The sequence below is a fragment of the Dromiciops gliroides genome, chromosome X (genome assembly GCF_019393635.1).
Source record: "Dromiciops gliroides isolate mDroGli1 chromosome X, mDroGli1.pri, whole genome shotgun sequence".
Taxonomy (NCBI): Eukaryota; Metazoa; Chordata; class Mammalia; order Microbiotheria; family Microbiotheriidae; genus Dromiciops; species Dromiciops gliroides.
This window is the reverse complement of record NC_057867.1, coordinates 24145748-24161455: the sequence shown is the minus strand read 5'-3', so window position 1 is coordinate 24161455 and position 15708 is coordinate 24145748. Positions and strand designations below refer to the sequence as shown.

Below are 15708 nucleotides of genomic sequence, written 5' to 3'. Positions count from 1 at the left end.
AACCTATGGGTGCTAATGAGATCATCAAGAGAGGGGATACTTTATAGATACACATACATATACACAATTATATATGTATATGTGTATAGATGCATACATGTACACAAATGTGTCTTGTGTATATATCCACAGTATAAATACATATGAGGGCAGCTAGGTGGCGCCGTGGATAGAGCACTGGCCCTGGAGTCAGGAGGACCTGAGTTCAAATCTGACCTCAGACACTTAACACTTACTAGCTGTGTGACCCTGGGCAAGTCAGTTAACCCCAATTGCGCCACCAAAAATAAATACATATGAGAGGAAAGGGGCCAAGGCTAAGCCTTGAGAGACATTTACTGAGTAGGAGATTAAGAAAGCCTAAAGGGAGAGAAAAAGAACAGAGAACAGACTCACAGAAAGCCCAGGGAGGAAAGGGTATGGGGGGAGAGGGTAGGCGATTGAGAGCTACAGAGAGCTATAGAGAGAGGCCTACCTGAGGAAAGGTCATGGGATTGAACATTTGACCTTAGAGAGGGTAGTTAGAGTAATAGTGGTGAGGTTATAAGCCAGATTTCTGGGGGGTTGAGAAAGGGGGTGTGGACTATGAGGAAGTGAGACCATAAGTATAAATAAGCAACTTTTTCTGTGAATTTGGCTGTGAAATAGAGGAGAGATAGAAGATGCTACGGGTGAGGGGACAGCAGAGTCTGAGGATGGAGGAGACCTGGGCATGGTTGTAAATAGCAAGGAAAAGGCCAGGCAATCAGAAAGACTGAAGATGAGAGAGAGAAGCTGACCATAGGGGCAAGCTTCCAAAGCATGCTTAAAGTGTTCCAGCCCAAGGGGCAAACTTCCAGAGGATGTTTGAGGTGTTGGGACCAAAGGCATGAGCCAGAGGGGTTGCCTTTGTTTTTATTTTTTTTTTTTTTGAGGCAATTGGGGTTAAGTGACTTGCCCAGGGTCACACAGCTAGTAAGTATCAAGGGTCTGAGGCTGGATTTGAACTCAGGTTCTCCTGACTCCAGGGCCAGTGCTCTATCCACTGCACCCCACCTAGCTGCCCCCTGTCCTTTATTCTCAAAGAAGACCTTGATGTCATTCCTTGTAGTGAATTGGATTTAAGTGAGGGAGAGCTGTGCAAGGCATTTCTTATTTTCTTTTTTTTGCATTGTTTTGTTTTGTTTTTGCAGGGCAATGAGGGTTAAGTGAGTTGCTCAGGGTGCCTTTATTATATTAAAGGGACAAAAATAAAAAAATATAATAAAGGCCCACCTCTTCCTTAGATATTGGTGCAATGGAGGAGAGAATTGGAGATTATATAGAGGGGTTTTGAGATGTAGAGTGGGGAAGAAGAGAACATGAGCCCCTTGGCCTCTTTAGAACTTAGAACAGCTGCTCTGGGGAACACAGAGTCAATCAAGGCAGAGTAAAAGGATTGCCAGGTAGCAGCGAGAGCCAGTTGAGGCAGTGACTTGCCCAGGGTCACACAGCTACTAAGTGTTAAGTGTCTTAGGCCAGATTTGAACTCAGGTCCTCTTGACTTCAGGGCCGGTGCTCTATCCACTGTGCCACCAGCTGCCCCCATTACAATAATTTTTAAAAAGGGAGGAACTGGGGCAGCTAGGTAGCACAGTGGGTAGCAGACCCAGTCAGTACAGACGTGTGACTTTGGAATCTTACTTGCAAGTCCCTGAATACATAAGTCACGCCCTTCTGATAGCAAATCTAGTGCTTTCTGTTATACCGTGGACAAGAAAGACATATCCAACAAATGTCGAGCGTCTCAGCTTCCCCATGTTATTCCAAGCCTTTACTTGAAAAGACCTGACCTCTTGAATTCCTAGTCTTCCTCTAAAAGCCCAATACACATGGCTACCTTCTAAGAAACCTGACTTAATCTACCCCCTCCCCCCACCTACCCCAGGCAATAGGAAGATTCTCTCTGAACTGTTGACTTATATCAGACAATATTGCCAAAGCCATAGAGTAGGCAGAGTTCTTGTCTAACATTAATAGCTCCCTCCACACGACTGCCACTTTCTAGTTATTGATTATTTGGTTTTCCCCTATTTTTTTTTTTTGGTCAGTTGTAACTCTATATGCAACTCTTGGCAAAGACGCCGTAATCCATGGGCTGAACGAATCTGAAGCATCCTATCTGATTACTAGTGTTGACCTTCTAGAAAATAAACTTAAGGTAAGTGGGAAATCTACTTATTCCTTCCCAGTTTTCTGGTAATATCATCTGCCTGCCCAGAAGCCTGACTCCACTGCCTTCTGAATGAAAAGCAATCCTGCATCCTCAAAGGCTGAGCCAGTGACCCCAAATCTGGCAGCATCTACTACCCATGTGAAAAGCTTTATGTTGGGGTCCACTCTGGCTGTTGCTCAAAGACTGGCCTGCCTAGAGGCTTATCACCAGGGTGATCACACTGAAGTCTTGGGTGCCAGCAGCTCTTAAAGATCATCAATTGTTTGTAAGTCATAGGGGCTGTGATTTATGGCATTGAAGGAAAGCAGCCGTATTTTTTTTTGCTTGGGGCAATGGGGGTTAAGTGACTTGCCCAAGGTCACACAGCCAGCAAGTGTCAAGTTTCTGAGACTGGACCCAAACTCAGGTACTCCAGGGCTGGTGCTCCACCCAGCTGCCCCGCAGCCACATCATTGAGATTGCAGAATTAATGATAATTTAGTACAATTCATAGGACCATATATGGATTTAGAACTAGGAAGTCCAACTCCCCCATTTGACAGGTAAGAAAACAGGCCAAAAGGTTAAATTACTTGTGCAAGGTCACAGAAGTGGTGACTCACAGGCTTCAGTGTATGCAGGGATCGTTGCATACCATATCTCTTTATCATCCCCATTTTCAGATGGGGAAACTGAGGCTCATAGACATTAACCTAACAGGGACTTTGTTTGCAAAACACTTTACATACCTTCTCATTATTCCCATTTTACAAATGAGGATTTTAGTTTATAGAGGGGGAAACTTCATAGAGGGTGACTTGTCTAGGGCCACATAGTTAATAAACGTCTGAGACAGGATTTTGACTTGTACCTAAAGTAATGGCCAAGGTTTCTTTCTATTTCATAGACGGCACTGGTAGACATCAACTGTGTTCAGCATATCATCTATGTGGGCAATAAATCTGTTGATAAATCAGAATACCCCAAAGGATTTGAGATTCATAGCATGCATTCAGTGGAAGAATTAGGATCCAAGCCAGAGAATGGTAAGTAAGTCTCTTTAAAATCTAGTTAATGGAGCTTTTTTAACAGCCTATTTCAATCAAATACACAGAAAATAGCCTGACTTTAAGCTGATGATTGGATTTTTTTCCCCTCCCCTTAACATTCTTTTAAATTGTGAGTTCCAGATTCTCTCCCTACTTCCCACCTCCTCCCCTACCTCCTGAGAAGGCAAGCAATATGATATCAATTATACATGTGAAATCATGTAAGACATATTGCAGAAAAAAAGCAAGAAACTAAAGATTAGACTTCACTCTTAGAGTCCATCAGTTCTCTCTGGAGGTGGAGAAGCAGTCTTTCATCATGAGTCCTTTGGAATTGTCTTGGATCGTTGACGGACAGTTCCCTTTTTTTTTTTTTTTTTTTTTTGGTGAGGCGGTTGGAGTTAAATGACTTGCCCAGGGTCACACAGCTACTAAGTGTTAAGTGTCTTAGGCCAGATTTGAACTCAGGTCCTCTTGACTTCAGGGCCGGTGCTCTATCCACTGTGCCACCAGCTGCCCCCATTACAATAATTTTTAAAAAGGGAGGAACTGGGGCAGCTAGGTAGCACAGTCGATAGAGCACCGGCCCTGAAGTCAAGAGGACCTGAGTTCAAATCTGGCCTAAGACACTTAACACTTAGTAGCTGTGTGACCCTGGGCAAGTCACTTAACTCCAACTGCCTCACTAAAAAAATTTTTTTTTAAATTATTGTAATGCAAATAAGACTACGTTTGTGGAAATTATTGGTTTTCTTTCACAAAAGATAACTGCCCTTAAAATAGGAAGGAAAAAGAATAAAACAGGAAGAAAAAAAAACCAGTTGGGACTTTAGAATAGTTGCTCATGAACTTCAGTACCCATTCTTTATCAGGTGAAGATAAAAGTTGCTTCTTCCAGGCCCTTTACCCACTTGGCAAACTCCCCACCCCCACCCTCACCCATGCTTGATAAATAACATTTTTGTTAACTAACCTCAAGTAACAATGTTGACTTTTTCCCTTTATTAAAAAAAATCGATCTTTTGTTTTTGTCTTTCCTGGTGTATAATGAAAAAAGAAAGAAACAGGAGGGAAAAAAAACCAGTTCCACCAAACTGGAGTTTCTGACTGCTTTTACAGTGGGAATTTTTCAGAAGGCTTAGGCCTGAATAATCGTCACATTTCATGCCAGGACTTGCTCTGCTACTAATGTGAAACAAGTACACAGGACTGAACCACTTTTGCCTTTCTTATCTCTGACTGGAAGGAGATTAGGTTTTCCTGTTTTTTCCCCCTTCCTTTGATGGAAAATACCACAAGATTTAAAAGTAAAAGCTTGGTTAATATATGGCATATATTACTTGCATGGGCAAAAGCCAAATGGCCCAGGATTCCTTGGCAACAGACAGTTGAGCTCAGCAGGGGGTGGGGGAGCCATCCTCAATAGGACCCCAGATTCATTTAGAACCAGAAAGTTCAAGTAGCTGGTGATCTCATCAAAGAAGAGCTGTAATATTGATTGGAAGGAACTTGGAAGTCACCTAGCCCAGCCAATATCCAAGCAGGAGCTTTCCCAGTACCTTCCGAGGCTGCCCATTCTTTTTGGATAGCTCCAACCTATCTCCCAACCTGCAACTTCTTCAACTTGTTGGTCTTGGGTCATCCAGACTCAAGCAGGTCTAATCTCTCCCCACCGTAACAATTCTTTCAGTATTTGAAGGCAGTTAGCACAACTACCGTTTGGGGGCCTGGTCATTCAACCATTTCCAAAGCCACCCAACTGTGCTCTCTTATAGCCCACATCTCTCCATCTTCTTGTTGAAATCCAGATGTACTGTGTCCATATTATTCCCTTTTGTCAGGGTTGACAGAAAAGAAGGAAATTGTTAGTTTGCCACAATCTGGTCTCCATGAAGCCTGGCTGGCTTCCTTTTCTAAATGGTCGTTATCCTTTGAAATAACATTCTAGAATTTTTGCCAGGTATAGAAGCCAAGCTCACTGGCCACCAGTGTGCAGAACAATAAATCCCCCCCCTTTTTTTTAGGTAATTAGGGCATTTTCTCTTCCCCCCCCATTCCTGTGGTACCTCTGTTGCCTCTGATCTTTCCCTCCAAATCACAAAAAATAGCTCACCAATCACATCTCAGTACCTAGGATGTAAGTTGTCTTAGGCCAGGCAACTTGAAATCACTGAGGGCAGCTAGCTTCTCTCATCTTCTCATATCTTGGTTTAACTATTTTTGTTCTGTCCTTTTTTCCTGGTAGAGAAAACAGAAGTACGATCGAGTTGAAGAGTTTAGCCATCTTTGTCACTATCATTGATTCATATATCTTCAGAAGCTGTTCTCTTCCTTCTTTGAGCTCACTCCTTCTCCCCCCCCCCCATTCTTTTTGTGCCCCATGACATTTGTTGCCAGCCCTGGCTCCTTGGATACTCTTTTTGGTGGGGGTACGGTCGGGGAAATGGGGGTTAAGTGACTTGTCCAGGATCACACAGGGATACTCTTACTGGCCCATACCACTCATCTCTGCTTAGCTGTCCTTCTCTCTCCCTCTTTCTCCCTCTAATATATGCCTTTTTCAAATCCAACTTGGATGTGAAGTGCTCTGGGTAGCCACACTGGTTTCTCTTCCTCTCAATCAGAATTGTTTCTTCTGATGTTTTCAGAATTTCATTCCTGACACCCCCTCATACCTCTTGGGCTGCCATCTTCTGCAGAAGTCTAGGCCTCAGAATCCCAACCCTTTCATCATTTTGAAATCTGCTTTCCCCCAAGTCTAGGGTATAGGCTCCATTTCCCCCTCCCCCCATATGGTGGTAGTCTAGGCTCTAGTAGAACATATCATAGCCTGCTGGCTCCCCATTCATTCGGCATTGCCTTTTCTCATTCTCTGAGGCTGACCGCCAGATTTCCCTTGCCTCCCAGACAGGCTGGAAACAAGAGCCTCTGCCCTAGCTGCTCTTGGGGCTGGCCTGCTTGGTGAGCAGTGGTTGGTGAAGCTCCTCCCTGAAGAAGGCCTCATTTTTTGGGGATTCCCTACAGCAGCTTGCTCAGCTGACTTGAATAGGCACCAAATAGGTTCCTACCACAAGCTGTCTTCCTGGGAAAGGTCTCAAGCAAACGAGGTAGCAGAAAGGCGTTTCCTGATTAGCCGGTGGGATGCCACCTCTCTTCTGTTCTCATAGTCTTAATTTACCTTAGCTTCCCTACTTGTTGTAATTAATTAAATCTTACAAGGATTAAGAGCCTACTGTGTGCCATGCCATCTCCTGGAATTTGTACTACCAAGCCAGTAAGGCCTAACATATAAATGTTATATAGAAACTAAATACGTATTATATAACTCTGTGTTGTGTAATGCGTTTTACAGTAGCCTTTACACTTTTCCAAGTTCTTTCCAGAGGATAATGCAATGAATATTGTCAACCCCTGCTTGAAGACCCCTGATTGGAAGGGAAACTGAGTTAAATGCACTTATTTTCTATTGTTGAGGTACCAGGAACTATTTTGCTTGGCACACTTGGGGATCTTTTTGTTTTGGGTAGGACATCAATCTAGCTGGTGCTCATTAAGTTAGCCTAGCTGCCTATCTAGGCCTAAGGAGGGAGGCCTCCGGTAGTTCAGTGGGAAGTCACTTGGGCCTACCTTGTACAGCTTTTTTTTTTTTAAACCTCCAACCCCGAGACTGTGCCCCATCGGTTAGTCCTGGGTTTTGGTTCTGTGCTGCTGGTGGTTGTTTGCTGTGGTCTTGTGCAGCATGGTGAAAATGATTGTTGGGGAAAGAGGAGAACAGAAGAAAAAAGCCAATTGTCCCAGATTATAAACCCAGCCAGAAGAAACGTTCATGTATCCAGTCCTTTCTCGGTCCTCTCTAAAGAAAGGGAGGATCTGACCTTTGTGGGTTGCCAAGTACCTTACAATGGGTATCATGTGGTAGAGTTGGGACTGGTCTGGGCCTTGAACTGGAGTCTCATCTGCCTGTTTCCTCCTGTTGCCTTTAACATGATAATTTGTTTCAGCTGAAGAGAGTGTGCTTTTTCTCTCTTCATAGCAAACATTCTGCCAATGAGACCAACTCCCTCTGACCTGGCTATCGTCATGTATACCAGCGGCTCCACGGGCAGGCCCAAAGGAGTGATGATGCATCACAGCAACCTGATCGCTGGAATGACAGGCCAATGTGAAAGGATTCCTGGGCTGGGGTAAGGACTCTTCAGCTTTCTCTGTGTGCTCAAGAGTTTCTGCTTGTTGTTTACTGGACCTGCTGCTTTAGAGGTGGTTTCACAATCATTTGATGACTTAATATATCAGAATATAATGAAATTTTAGTTTCTTTTCTAATTTGAAATGCCTTGAAAATAATTTTAATTCAGGTCATTTCTCCCTTTTTCAGACCAAAGGACACCTACATCGGCTACTTGCCTTTGGCTCACGTGTTAGAATTGACAGCAGAAATATCATGCTTTACCTATGGCTGCCGGATTGGATACTCTTCTCCTCTTACTTTGTCGGATCAGGTGACCAAGCTTTCAGTTCATTGACTTAATTATCCTGAGCTGGTTTGTTTTCCTAATAACACGTTACTGGAAAGCAATAGATACTTTAGTTCAACAACTTCCTCTGACCCAACTAGTCCTGAGTATTGTGGTCTGTGCTGTTGTATGATGATGGATTGTGAATGTTGGAATTATTTCACACTAATAATTACTTTGCTTTTCTTTCTCTGAATAACCAAGACTAGAAACAAGTCGGACTTTTCCAGGTATTTCTCCCCTGGACACACATAGGGCTTTGTTCCCATCTTTGTGTCATTTCAAGACTCCTGAAGAAGCTTGTGGAACAGAGATGGAGCAATTCATTCCCACGTGCCTCCTCCATCCCCTTAAAACACCTACCCACAAGGGCAGCTCCTAACTTGCAATTGCTACTTTATCTTCCCAAAAGAACTGTTGACCCCAACTACCTAAGGGGATTGGTTCATCAGTTTTTTATTTATTTTAGGCAATTGGGGTTAAGTGACTTGCTCAGGGTCACACAGCTAGTAAGTATGTGAGGCTAGATTTGAACTCAGGTCCTCCTGATTCCAGGGCCAGTGCTCTATCCACTGCACCACTTAGCTGCCTTGATTCATCAGTTTCTTTCTTTCTTTGTTTCTTTCTTTCTTTAGTGAGGCAATTAGGGTTAAGTATTGCCATAGAATAGTATTAATCAGAAATCCAGAAAGAACTGAAGAGGAAGAATGGAATTTTTAGCCCACAACTAGAAAGTTCTGCTTTACAAATGATCATGGTTGGGGGCGGCTAGGTGGCACAGTGGATAAAGCACCGGCCCTGGACTCAGGAGTACCTGAGTTCAAATCCGGCCTCAGACACTTAACACTTACTACCTGTGTGACCCTGGGCAAGTCACTTAACCCCCATTGCCCCGCAAAATAAATAAATAAAATTTTAAAACAAAACAAAACAAAAAAAAACAAATGATCATGGTTCCTTCCAACTATTTTCCACTACATCTTTTTCTGTGGGGGGAGGAGGGGGATGAGCGGGACTGAGGGTTAAGTGACTTGCCCAGAGTCACACAGCTAGTAAATGTCAAATATCTGAGGCTGGATTTGAACTCAGGTCCTCCTGAATCCAAGGCCAGTGCTTTATCCACTACACCACCTAGCTGCCCCCTTTTCTACTACATCTTTGTAATCCCAATTCTTTTGCCCTCTGGAATATCATATTCCATGCCCTCCAGTCCTTTACTGTAGAAGCTGCTAGATCTTGTGCTATCCTGACTGGGGCTCCACAGTACTTGAATTCTTCTTTGTGGCAGCTTGCAATATTTTCTCCTTGACCTGAGAGCTCTGGAATTTGGCTATAATATTCTCCTTTTGGGCTCTCTTTCTGGAGGTGATCGCTGTGTTCTTTCAATTTCTATTTTACATTCTGCTTCTAGAATATCAGGGCAAATTTCGCTGAAAATTTCTTGGAAAATTTCTTTTCATTTTTCTCCTACCTTTCTAACTTTAACTTCAAAGTCCTTTTTGAGCACCTCTATGGCCTGAGACCAATTCGTATTTTTCTTGGAAGCTTTAGATACAGAGGCCCTGACGTTGACATCTTCCTTTGTGGGTGTACCTCGGTCTTCCTTGTCACTGAAGAAACTTTCTATGGTCTTCCCCTTTTCTTTTTTTAAAGTGGGGCACTGTTTCCAGGCTTCAGTATCCCAAGCTTCAGAAGTAGATGACCCCAGACCAACTTGCTAATCATCCGGCTTTGTGTGTTGTGGTTGTCAGCTCCAAGGAGCCTGTGCCCCTCCCCCACCTGGGTCACTGCTACTCAAGCCTACCTCCTGGTTCCCAGCAGGGGTGAAAAACCCAAGTTCTGCCTCAGCACCAGCAGAGACCCCTGTCATCTCCCCCTGCCAAGGCTTCAGCCCTCTCACCAGACTATGAGCTTAATTCCAGTTCCAGAGGACACTGGCACTTCAGCTGATTCAGAGGCTCTGGGGGTCTCCTTCTTTGGTGAGGCCTTCTTGGGAATGGACTGGGGTTGGGCTCCACTTCCATCTCAGCACAGCAGCTCCCTCCTTCTGACCTTCCAAAGCCGTTTTTTGGTTAGAAGATGATTTTGGCACATTCTTCTGTGGATTTTGCTGCTCCAGGAATTGTCCTATGGCATTATTTTGATGTTTTTTTTTTTTTTTTTTGAGCAATCGTGTCATGCATTTGAGAGCTCACTGCCTTTCCTCCACCATCTTCGGGTAACACATTTTTGAACCAACAACTTTTTTTTTTTTTTTTACACGGGGCAATGGGGGTTAAGTGACTTGCCCAGGGTCACACAGCTGGTAAGTGTCAAGTGTCTGAGGTCGGATTTGAACTCGGGTACTCCTGAATCCAGGGCCGGTGCTTTATCCACTGTGCCACCTAGCCGCCCCCTGAACCAACAACTCTTGATGACCATCCCCTTATAAAAAGGTTACAGAAGGGTTACAGTCGGTGAGGAAGGTACCCATGTTGACAAAAAACTAGGACCTTAAGGAATTGGGGTGCAGGTTACATTATGGGTTCTGTATAGACTTCTGAGAGATAGCCAAGGTGTCTAACCTGTCTTGCTAAAGGTGCTGCTATGTGGAATGTGTTGTGACTTTGAATTAACACGTATTTAAGTTAGGAACTACCCTAACTTATAGGGCATATATTGTTGGATGCATTATTAAGTGACAAGATCAAATTCAAAACCAGTTCCAATATTAATGAAGAACCAGACAGATTAGTTTCATTAAGTAAATTATCAAACAAAACTTAACTTCATCTGGTGAAACTAAAGTCTGGGAGCAAAGTTGTCAATGACTGGATGTTTTCTTATTTTTTTTTTTTTGTTATTAAAATTCTTCTCAGTTTTAATTGTCAGTTGTCAACTGCATGTAAAGGGGAAATGCCTATAATGTTTTAGAGTTACTCAAAGGGGACAAACATTTTGCAGTAGGCTCATAGTGTAAGGTTTTCCCTCATAGGAAGTTTGGAAACCAGCCACAAGCAACCTATTTCTTCTGTTCCTTCCTGGAAACAATAGCTCCAGTCTGGAGAAGCCAAAAGAAATCTGAGATTGTTGATGGCCTGGCTTTTTCCATTCAGTAATTTAAGTCTGACAGTAGAAGCCTGTTAGAAGGCTTTAAGGGATTTAGGACTTGTCTTATTGGTTAACTGTACTATAATGAATCCCTAATCCTTTTAGAAACCCCAAGTTCTCCACAGGAAGTAAGACCATGGGGGCAGCTTCCCCTTCCCCACCCCCAAACCACCCTTAAGAAGTAAGTTACTAGGGCTGACCTTCCTTTTTTGGTATGTGCTGCCTTAACAGCTGCAAAAGTAAATAAGATGAAAAAATCTAGTGAGAGTACTTGGCAGAACAACAGAACCAGGGGGGTGGGGTGTGCCTGCCTGACAGCTGACAAGAAGCTGGAGCTCTCCCCCCACCCCCCAGTCACTGTCAGCAGCAGCTGCTGCTGCTCAACAACAGTCCTGAGGCTCTGGGGAGGAGGTAGACGAGGAGCCATCCTTTTCTCTTAGAAGCCTGAGTCTTCACATTTTCTTACATTCATCTCTTTTTCTCCCTTCTCCCCCCTCCCTTATTGAACACCATCATTCTGAAGCTAGACAGAATCAGAGTAGCCCAAGAGTCGCAACATCTTCCATGAGCAAAGCTTCTTGAAACATCAGGCCTTGAAAGGAGCCTGCCTGCCTGGATTTCCTGTTTCCCTTATTAGATACGGTTTAAGCTGGGAGAAATCCAAATCTGCAGAATAACAAGCTTCTTGATGACAGGCAAACTTGAAAGGCAGCTAAGCCTGATTTGCCTGAGATTATTTGGAGATGGTAACAAACGAGAGAAATGGAACATAGCTATTTGGGTTTCTATTAGCAACAGTCATGGAAGTACCAAATTTGAACTCAGGTCCTACAACAGGATAGTTGGTTGTATCACATGATAAAGTAATGGTAATAGTACTCAAGGTGTGGAGTAATAGAATGTTAAGGGCTAAAATTCTAGCTAAACTGTCTAAAATATCCAATGAGTGGTCGCCAATAAATTATAAGCTTTAGCAAGAGTTAGACTTTTAAGCATTTATTAAGGAGAATAAGAATTTGGTAAAGAGAGAGAGAAAGGCCTAGATTCCTATCTATTAAAGGGAGAGCACATTTCTAGCTCCGCTCTCCACCAGCGTCCTCAGGAAAGAGAGTGAGACCGAGCCGCCAGTCTCTTCCTTCTTCCTCCCACTAGCCAGCGTCACTTCATGACGCCAAAGAAAAGACTCCTGGTCTTGCCCTCAAAGACCTTTGCTTCATGAGCGGAACTCTTCTACAGTAAGTCTCCAGCAGGTGGCGTCATTCCAATCGTTACAAGAATCTCTGCAGAAGGGATAGGTTGTTAGGCTATTTCAAAAAGGGGAGATTTCGGAAGAAATCAGAGATCACAGGTGAGCCTTCCACACAAAAACACAATGGAAAACGAGGTTCTCAACTACCAGTCTAAGTGCCTTTTTTCCTAAACTATATAAATTCTGCATGTAATATCTCAAGACATTTGGCATATTGCATCTCATTTTTAAAGTTTACTTGTTCGTTGAAAAATTAATTTTAAGCTTGATGAATACAATTTTTTATGACTGGGTTTTAAATATTTGCCCTCTTAAAAATTCCCAGGATTTTCACACTAATAGCACCCCAGTGGGATAGTTTATATGTGTTGAGGGGGTGTTCTTCATGAAAACATTAGAAGGGATAGATGTGCTTTTGGATATAATTTTCTATAATCAGGTACACTTTAAAACCTGTGGGTTTCCATTGATGCTAGGTGGCCTTAAATCAGGGAGTGCTATGTTCTCAAAAAAGTAAACTACAAATAATGTGAAGGACAGTGATAAGATGCATGGTGGGTAGATATGTTATCAGTAATGACTTCTTCCCAAGAAGACAAGTCAAAGCCATCATCATTAAAGGGCACTTAGCAAATAAGAATCAGAGGTAGACCAGTAGTAGCGTAAAGACTAATGGATAGCCTTTGTTATCTGTGCACTTGTGAGTTGTTCAGAGAATCCCAAGCATGCTGTTCTAGGAGACAAAATGGGGGCTATTGTTGGAAAATCTTCATGTATACTACTCAGTGCAGATTTTTAAAGCACTTCTGTGTCAGGCACTGTGCCAAGGATTCAAAAAAAATGGAAATATTCTCTGCCCTCAAGGAGCTTACATTCTATTGGATGAGGAGCACTGGATGTTGGGAGGTTGAGTATGGAGATGTTTTATGACCTACACTTGAAAGGAAGCTAGTGATTCTGAGACAAGGAAGACTGAAGGGAGTACATTCCTCAGGCCTGTGCAAAGACACAGGGGATGGAGGATGGAGTATTGTATGTGAGGAAGAGCAGGAAAGGCCAGGTTGGCTGGGAAACCAAGTGTATGAAGGGGTAGTAATGGATGGACTTAGGAAGGTGGACTGTTTGATAGGGGCTTTAAATGCCAAATAAAAGAGTTTGTATTTGATCCTAGATGTAATAGGGAGCCTAGGACAGAAACTTGGGGAACATTAGCTTATAAGGCTTTGGATTCTCTGGAGGATTTTTATGGGAAAGTCTCGTGGATGCTGAGAAATCCCATAGAACTAGTATGGTAACAGATTCGGACTTGTAGCTCTTGTGCATCAGGCTCTGAGGTAATACTTGAATGACACTTTACCGCTTTTCCCCTAAGACAGTGCCTAACGTGTTGAACTTTTTCTTTGTTATAGTCCAGTAAAATTAAGAAAGGAAGCAAAGGTGATTGCAGTGTTCTGAAGCCTACACTCATGGCCGCCGTACCGGTAAGTAGAGGATAATCTCAGCAATGAATAATATAAGAATGGTTCACATTTCTGTAGCACTTCAGATTTACAGAGCACTTTCTTCACAATGGCCTGTGCAGCAGACAGGAAACTAGACCATCAAAGTGGTATTGACTTTCCCAAGACCACCCAGCCAGTGCAGGTGTCAAGCTGGGCTGAAACCCAGGTCTTCTGACCTCAAATCAAATAGAATTTCCAATACATGGCAGTTTTGATCATGGATTTATTTGCAATGTAGGGACCACATGCCTTTTTTTTCTTTTTTTAAAGAACACTCCCTGTTTTGACCATTTCCATAACTTGGCTTTTTATTCAGTGCCTGAGAAAAAATAAGTTTTGGGCAGCTAGGTGGCGCAATGGATAAAGCATCAGCCCTGGATTCAGGAGGACCTGAGTTCAAATCCGGCCTTAGACACTTACTAGCTGTGTGACCCTGGGCAAGTCACTTAACCCTCATTGCCCGGCAAAAAAAAAAAAAAAAGAAAAGTAAGTTTCTCAGTTGAGTGGGTTAAAGTCATTTACACATCTGAGAAAAGGAAAACGACCGTTTCCTAACTATGTACCTGAAAACTAGACAACCCAGTGAGGGGACTTTGCCGAAGTAACCATGGACCTGTTGGGGATAGGGCAGAAGGCATTGACAGGAATTGGACCTTGGAGGCCTCTCCAAGCTCAAGCTTTCACCTAGCCCCAGCCTCATTTTACAAATGAGGAAACTGAGATCCAAATAAGTGAAATGGTTTTCTGAGAGTCACACAGCCGGAAGTAGAGCCCAGGTCTCCTGACACTGGCCTGACTGACTTGCCCCAGGGTCACACAGCTAGTAAGTGTCTGAGGCTGGATTTGAACTCAGGTCCTCCTGAATCCAGGGCTGGTGCTCTATCCACTGCGCCACCTAGCTGCCCCTTGGCAATACATTATTAGCCTAAATGATCCCTGACAAGAGGGAATGTAGTTTGAGCAGCCCAGGTATTCAGAATTCTTCTTTTCCATGTTACTGTTCTCCCCAAGGGGGGGGGAATGCTGACTTCTAGCCTTTTGGAGACAAAAATTTGGAAATGATTTTGAACATAGGTGAAACCACTAGCTAGTAAGATCTTTGCCAATTTGACTTTGCTAAAACGAAAATTGGACCAAGTCTGTTCTGCCTCTGGCAGAACATATATTTGCATATATGTTTCTTGGATGATGAACTACTGATCTTCTACAACTTTTTCCATATTTCTTACAATATCCATTTCGTCATAGGGTAAATCTTAAGAAAATTAAAACCTTTATCTACCGTTCTAAGAAATCAGTGCGATTTGTGGTCTTCCAAATTTTAGGTGACAAAACTACTCCAAGGTAGATTATAAAACTGTTTCATGTGGTGGGAGCTTTCTCTCCATGTAATGATAAAAAGGCACACATGCTTATTGTGCTTTCTCAGCTTTACAAAGAACTTGTGTAGTCAGTAGTGCAAAGGTTACTCTGCCCATTTTGCAGCTGAAGAAACTGAGGTTTGGAGAGGGCTCATGACTGGCAACAGAGTACCAGGGCCCTGAGCCTCCCAACCCTAAGTTCTGGATTTGTTCTTATGGGCCTTTTTAACCTCTCTGATAATAACTTGCATTTATATAATGTGTCAGAAGATCTATTTAGAGGTGTTTAACATTCACATCTCTTGCCTAGGGAATTGAAGTGTGAAAGTCTTCAGCCTGCAAAAGTAAATATGGTTCTCGGCCACAATCTGTATCAGATATAATTTTATTTTCCAAGTTGCTTTTCTCTCCTAGGGGAAAAATACATACAATCTTATTCTCACTAAATGAGGATTCAGACTAAAGCCAGTGAATATTTTGGGGGTGGGGTGGGGTGGGGCAGTGAGGGTTAAGTGACTTGCCCAGGGTCACACAGCTAGTGTCTAGTGTCTGAGGCCAGATTTGAACTCAGGTCCTCCTGAATCCAGGCTGGTGCTCTATCCACTAAGAAGGAGCAGAAAGATAGATGAAGGAAGAGAGAGCAGAATCAAGAAAACCCAGAGAAGGAGAGAGTTTAAAATTCTGCAGAGGGGAGAGGTCAAGGAGGAGGAGAAATGAGAAAAGGCCATTAGACTTGGCAGCTGGATTGGATGTGAAAACTGAGGAAGAAA

At 43.1% G+C, this 15708-nt stretch overlaps 1 protein-coding gene across 4 annotated transcripts in view; it reads left to right on the top strand.

Annotated features, from left to right (window-relative positions):
- The window catches only part of ACSL4 (acyl-CoA synthetase long chain family member 4), a 76608-nt gene that overhangs the window by 45244 nt on the left and 15656 nt on the right, over positions 1-15708 (top strand). For all 4 annotated transcript variants that reach the window (XM_043973904.1, XM_043973907.1, XM_043973906.1 and 1 more), the window contains 5 exons: positions 2070-2179; positions 3081-3219; positions 7256-7406; positions 7598-7721; positions 13485-13556. In XM_043973904.1, the coding sequence (XP_043829839.1) occupies positions 2070-2179; positions 3081-3219; positions 7256-7406; positions 7598-7721; positions 13485-13556 (596 nt within the window). The remainder of the gene's footprint in view (positions 1-2069; positions 2180-3080; positions 3220-7255; positions 7407-7597; positions 7722-13484; positions 13557-15708) is intronic.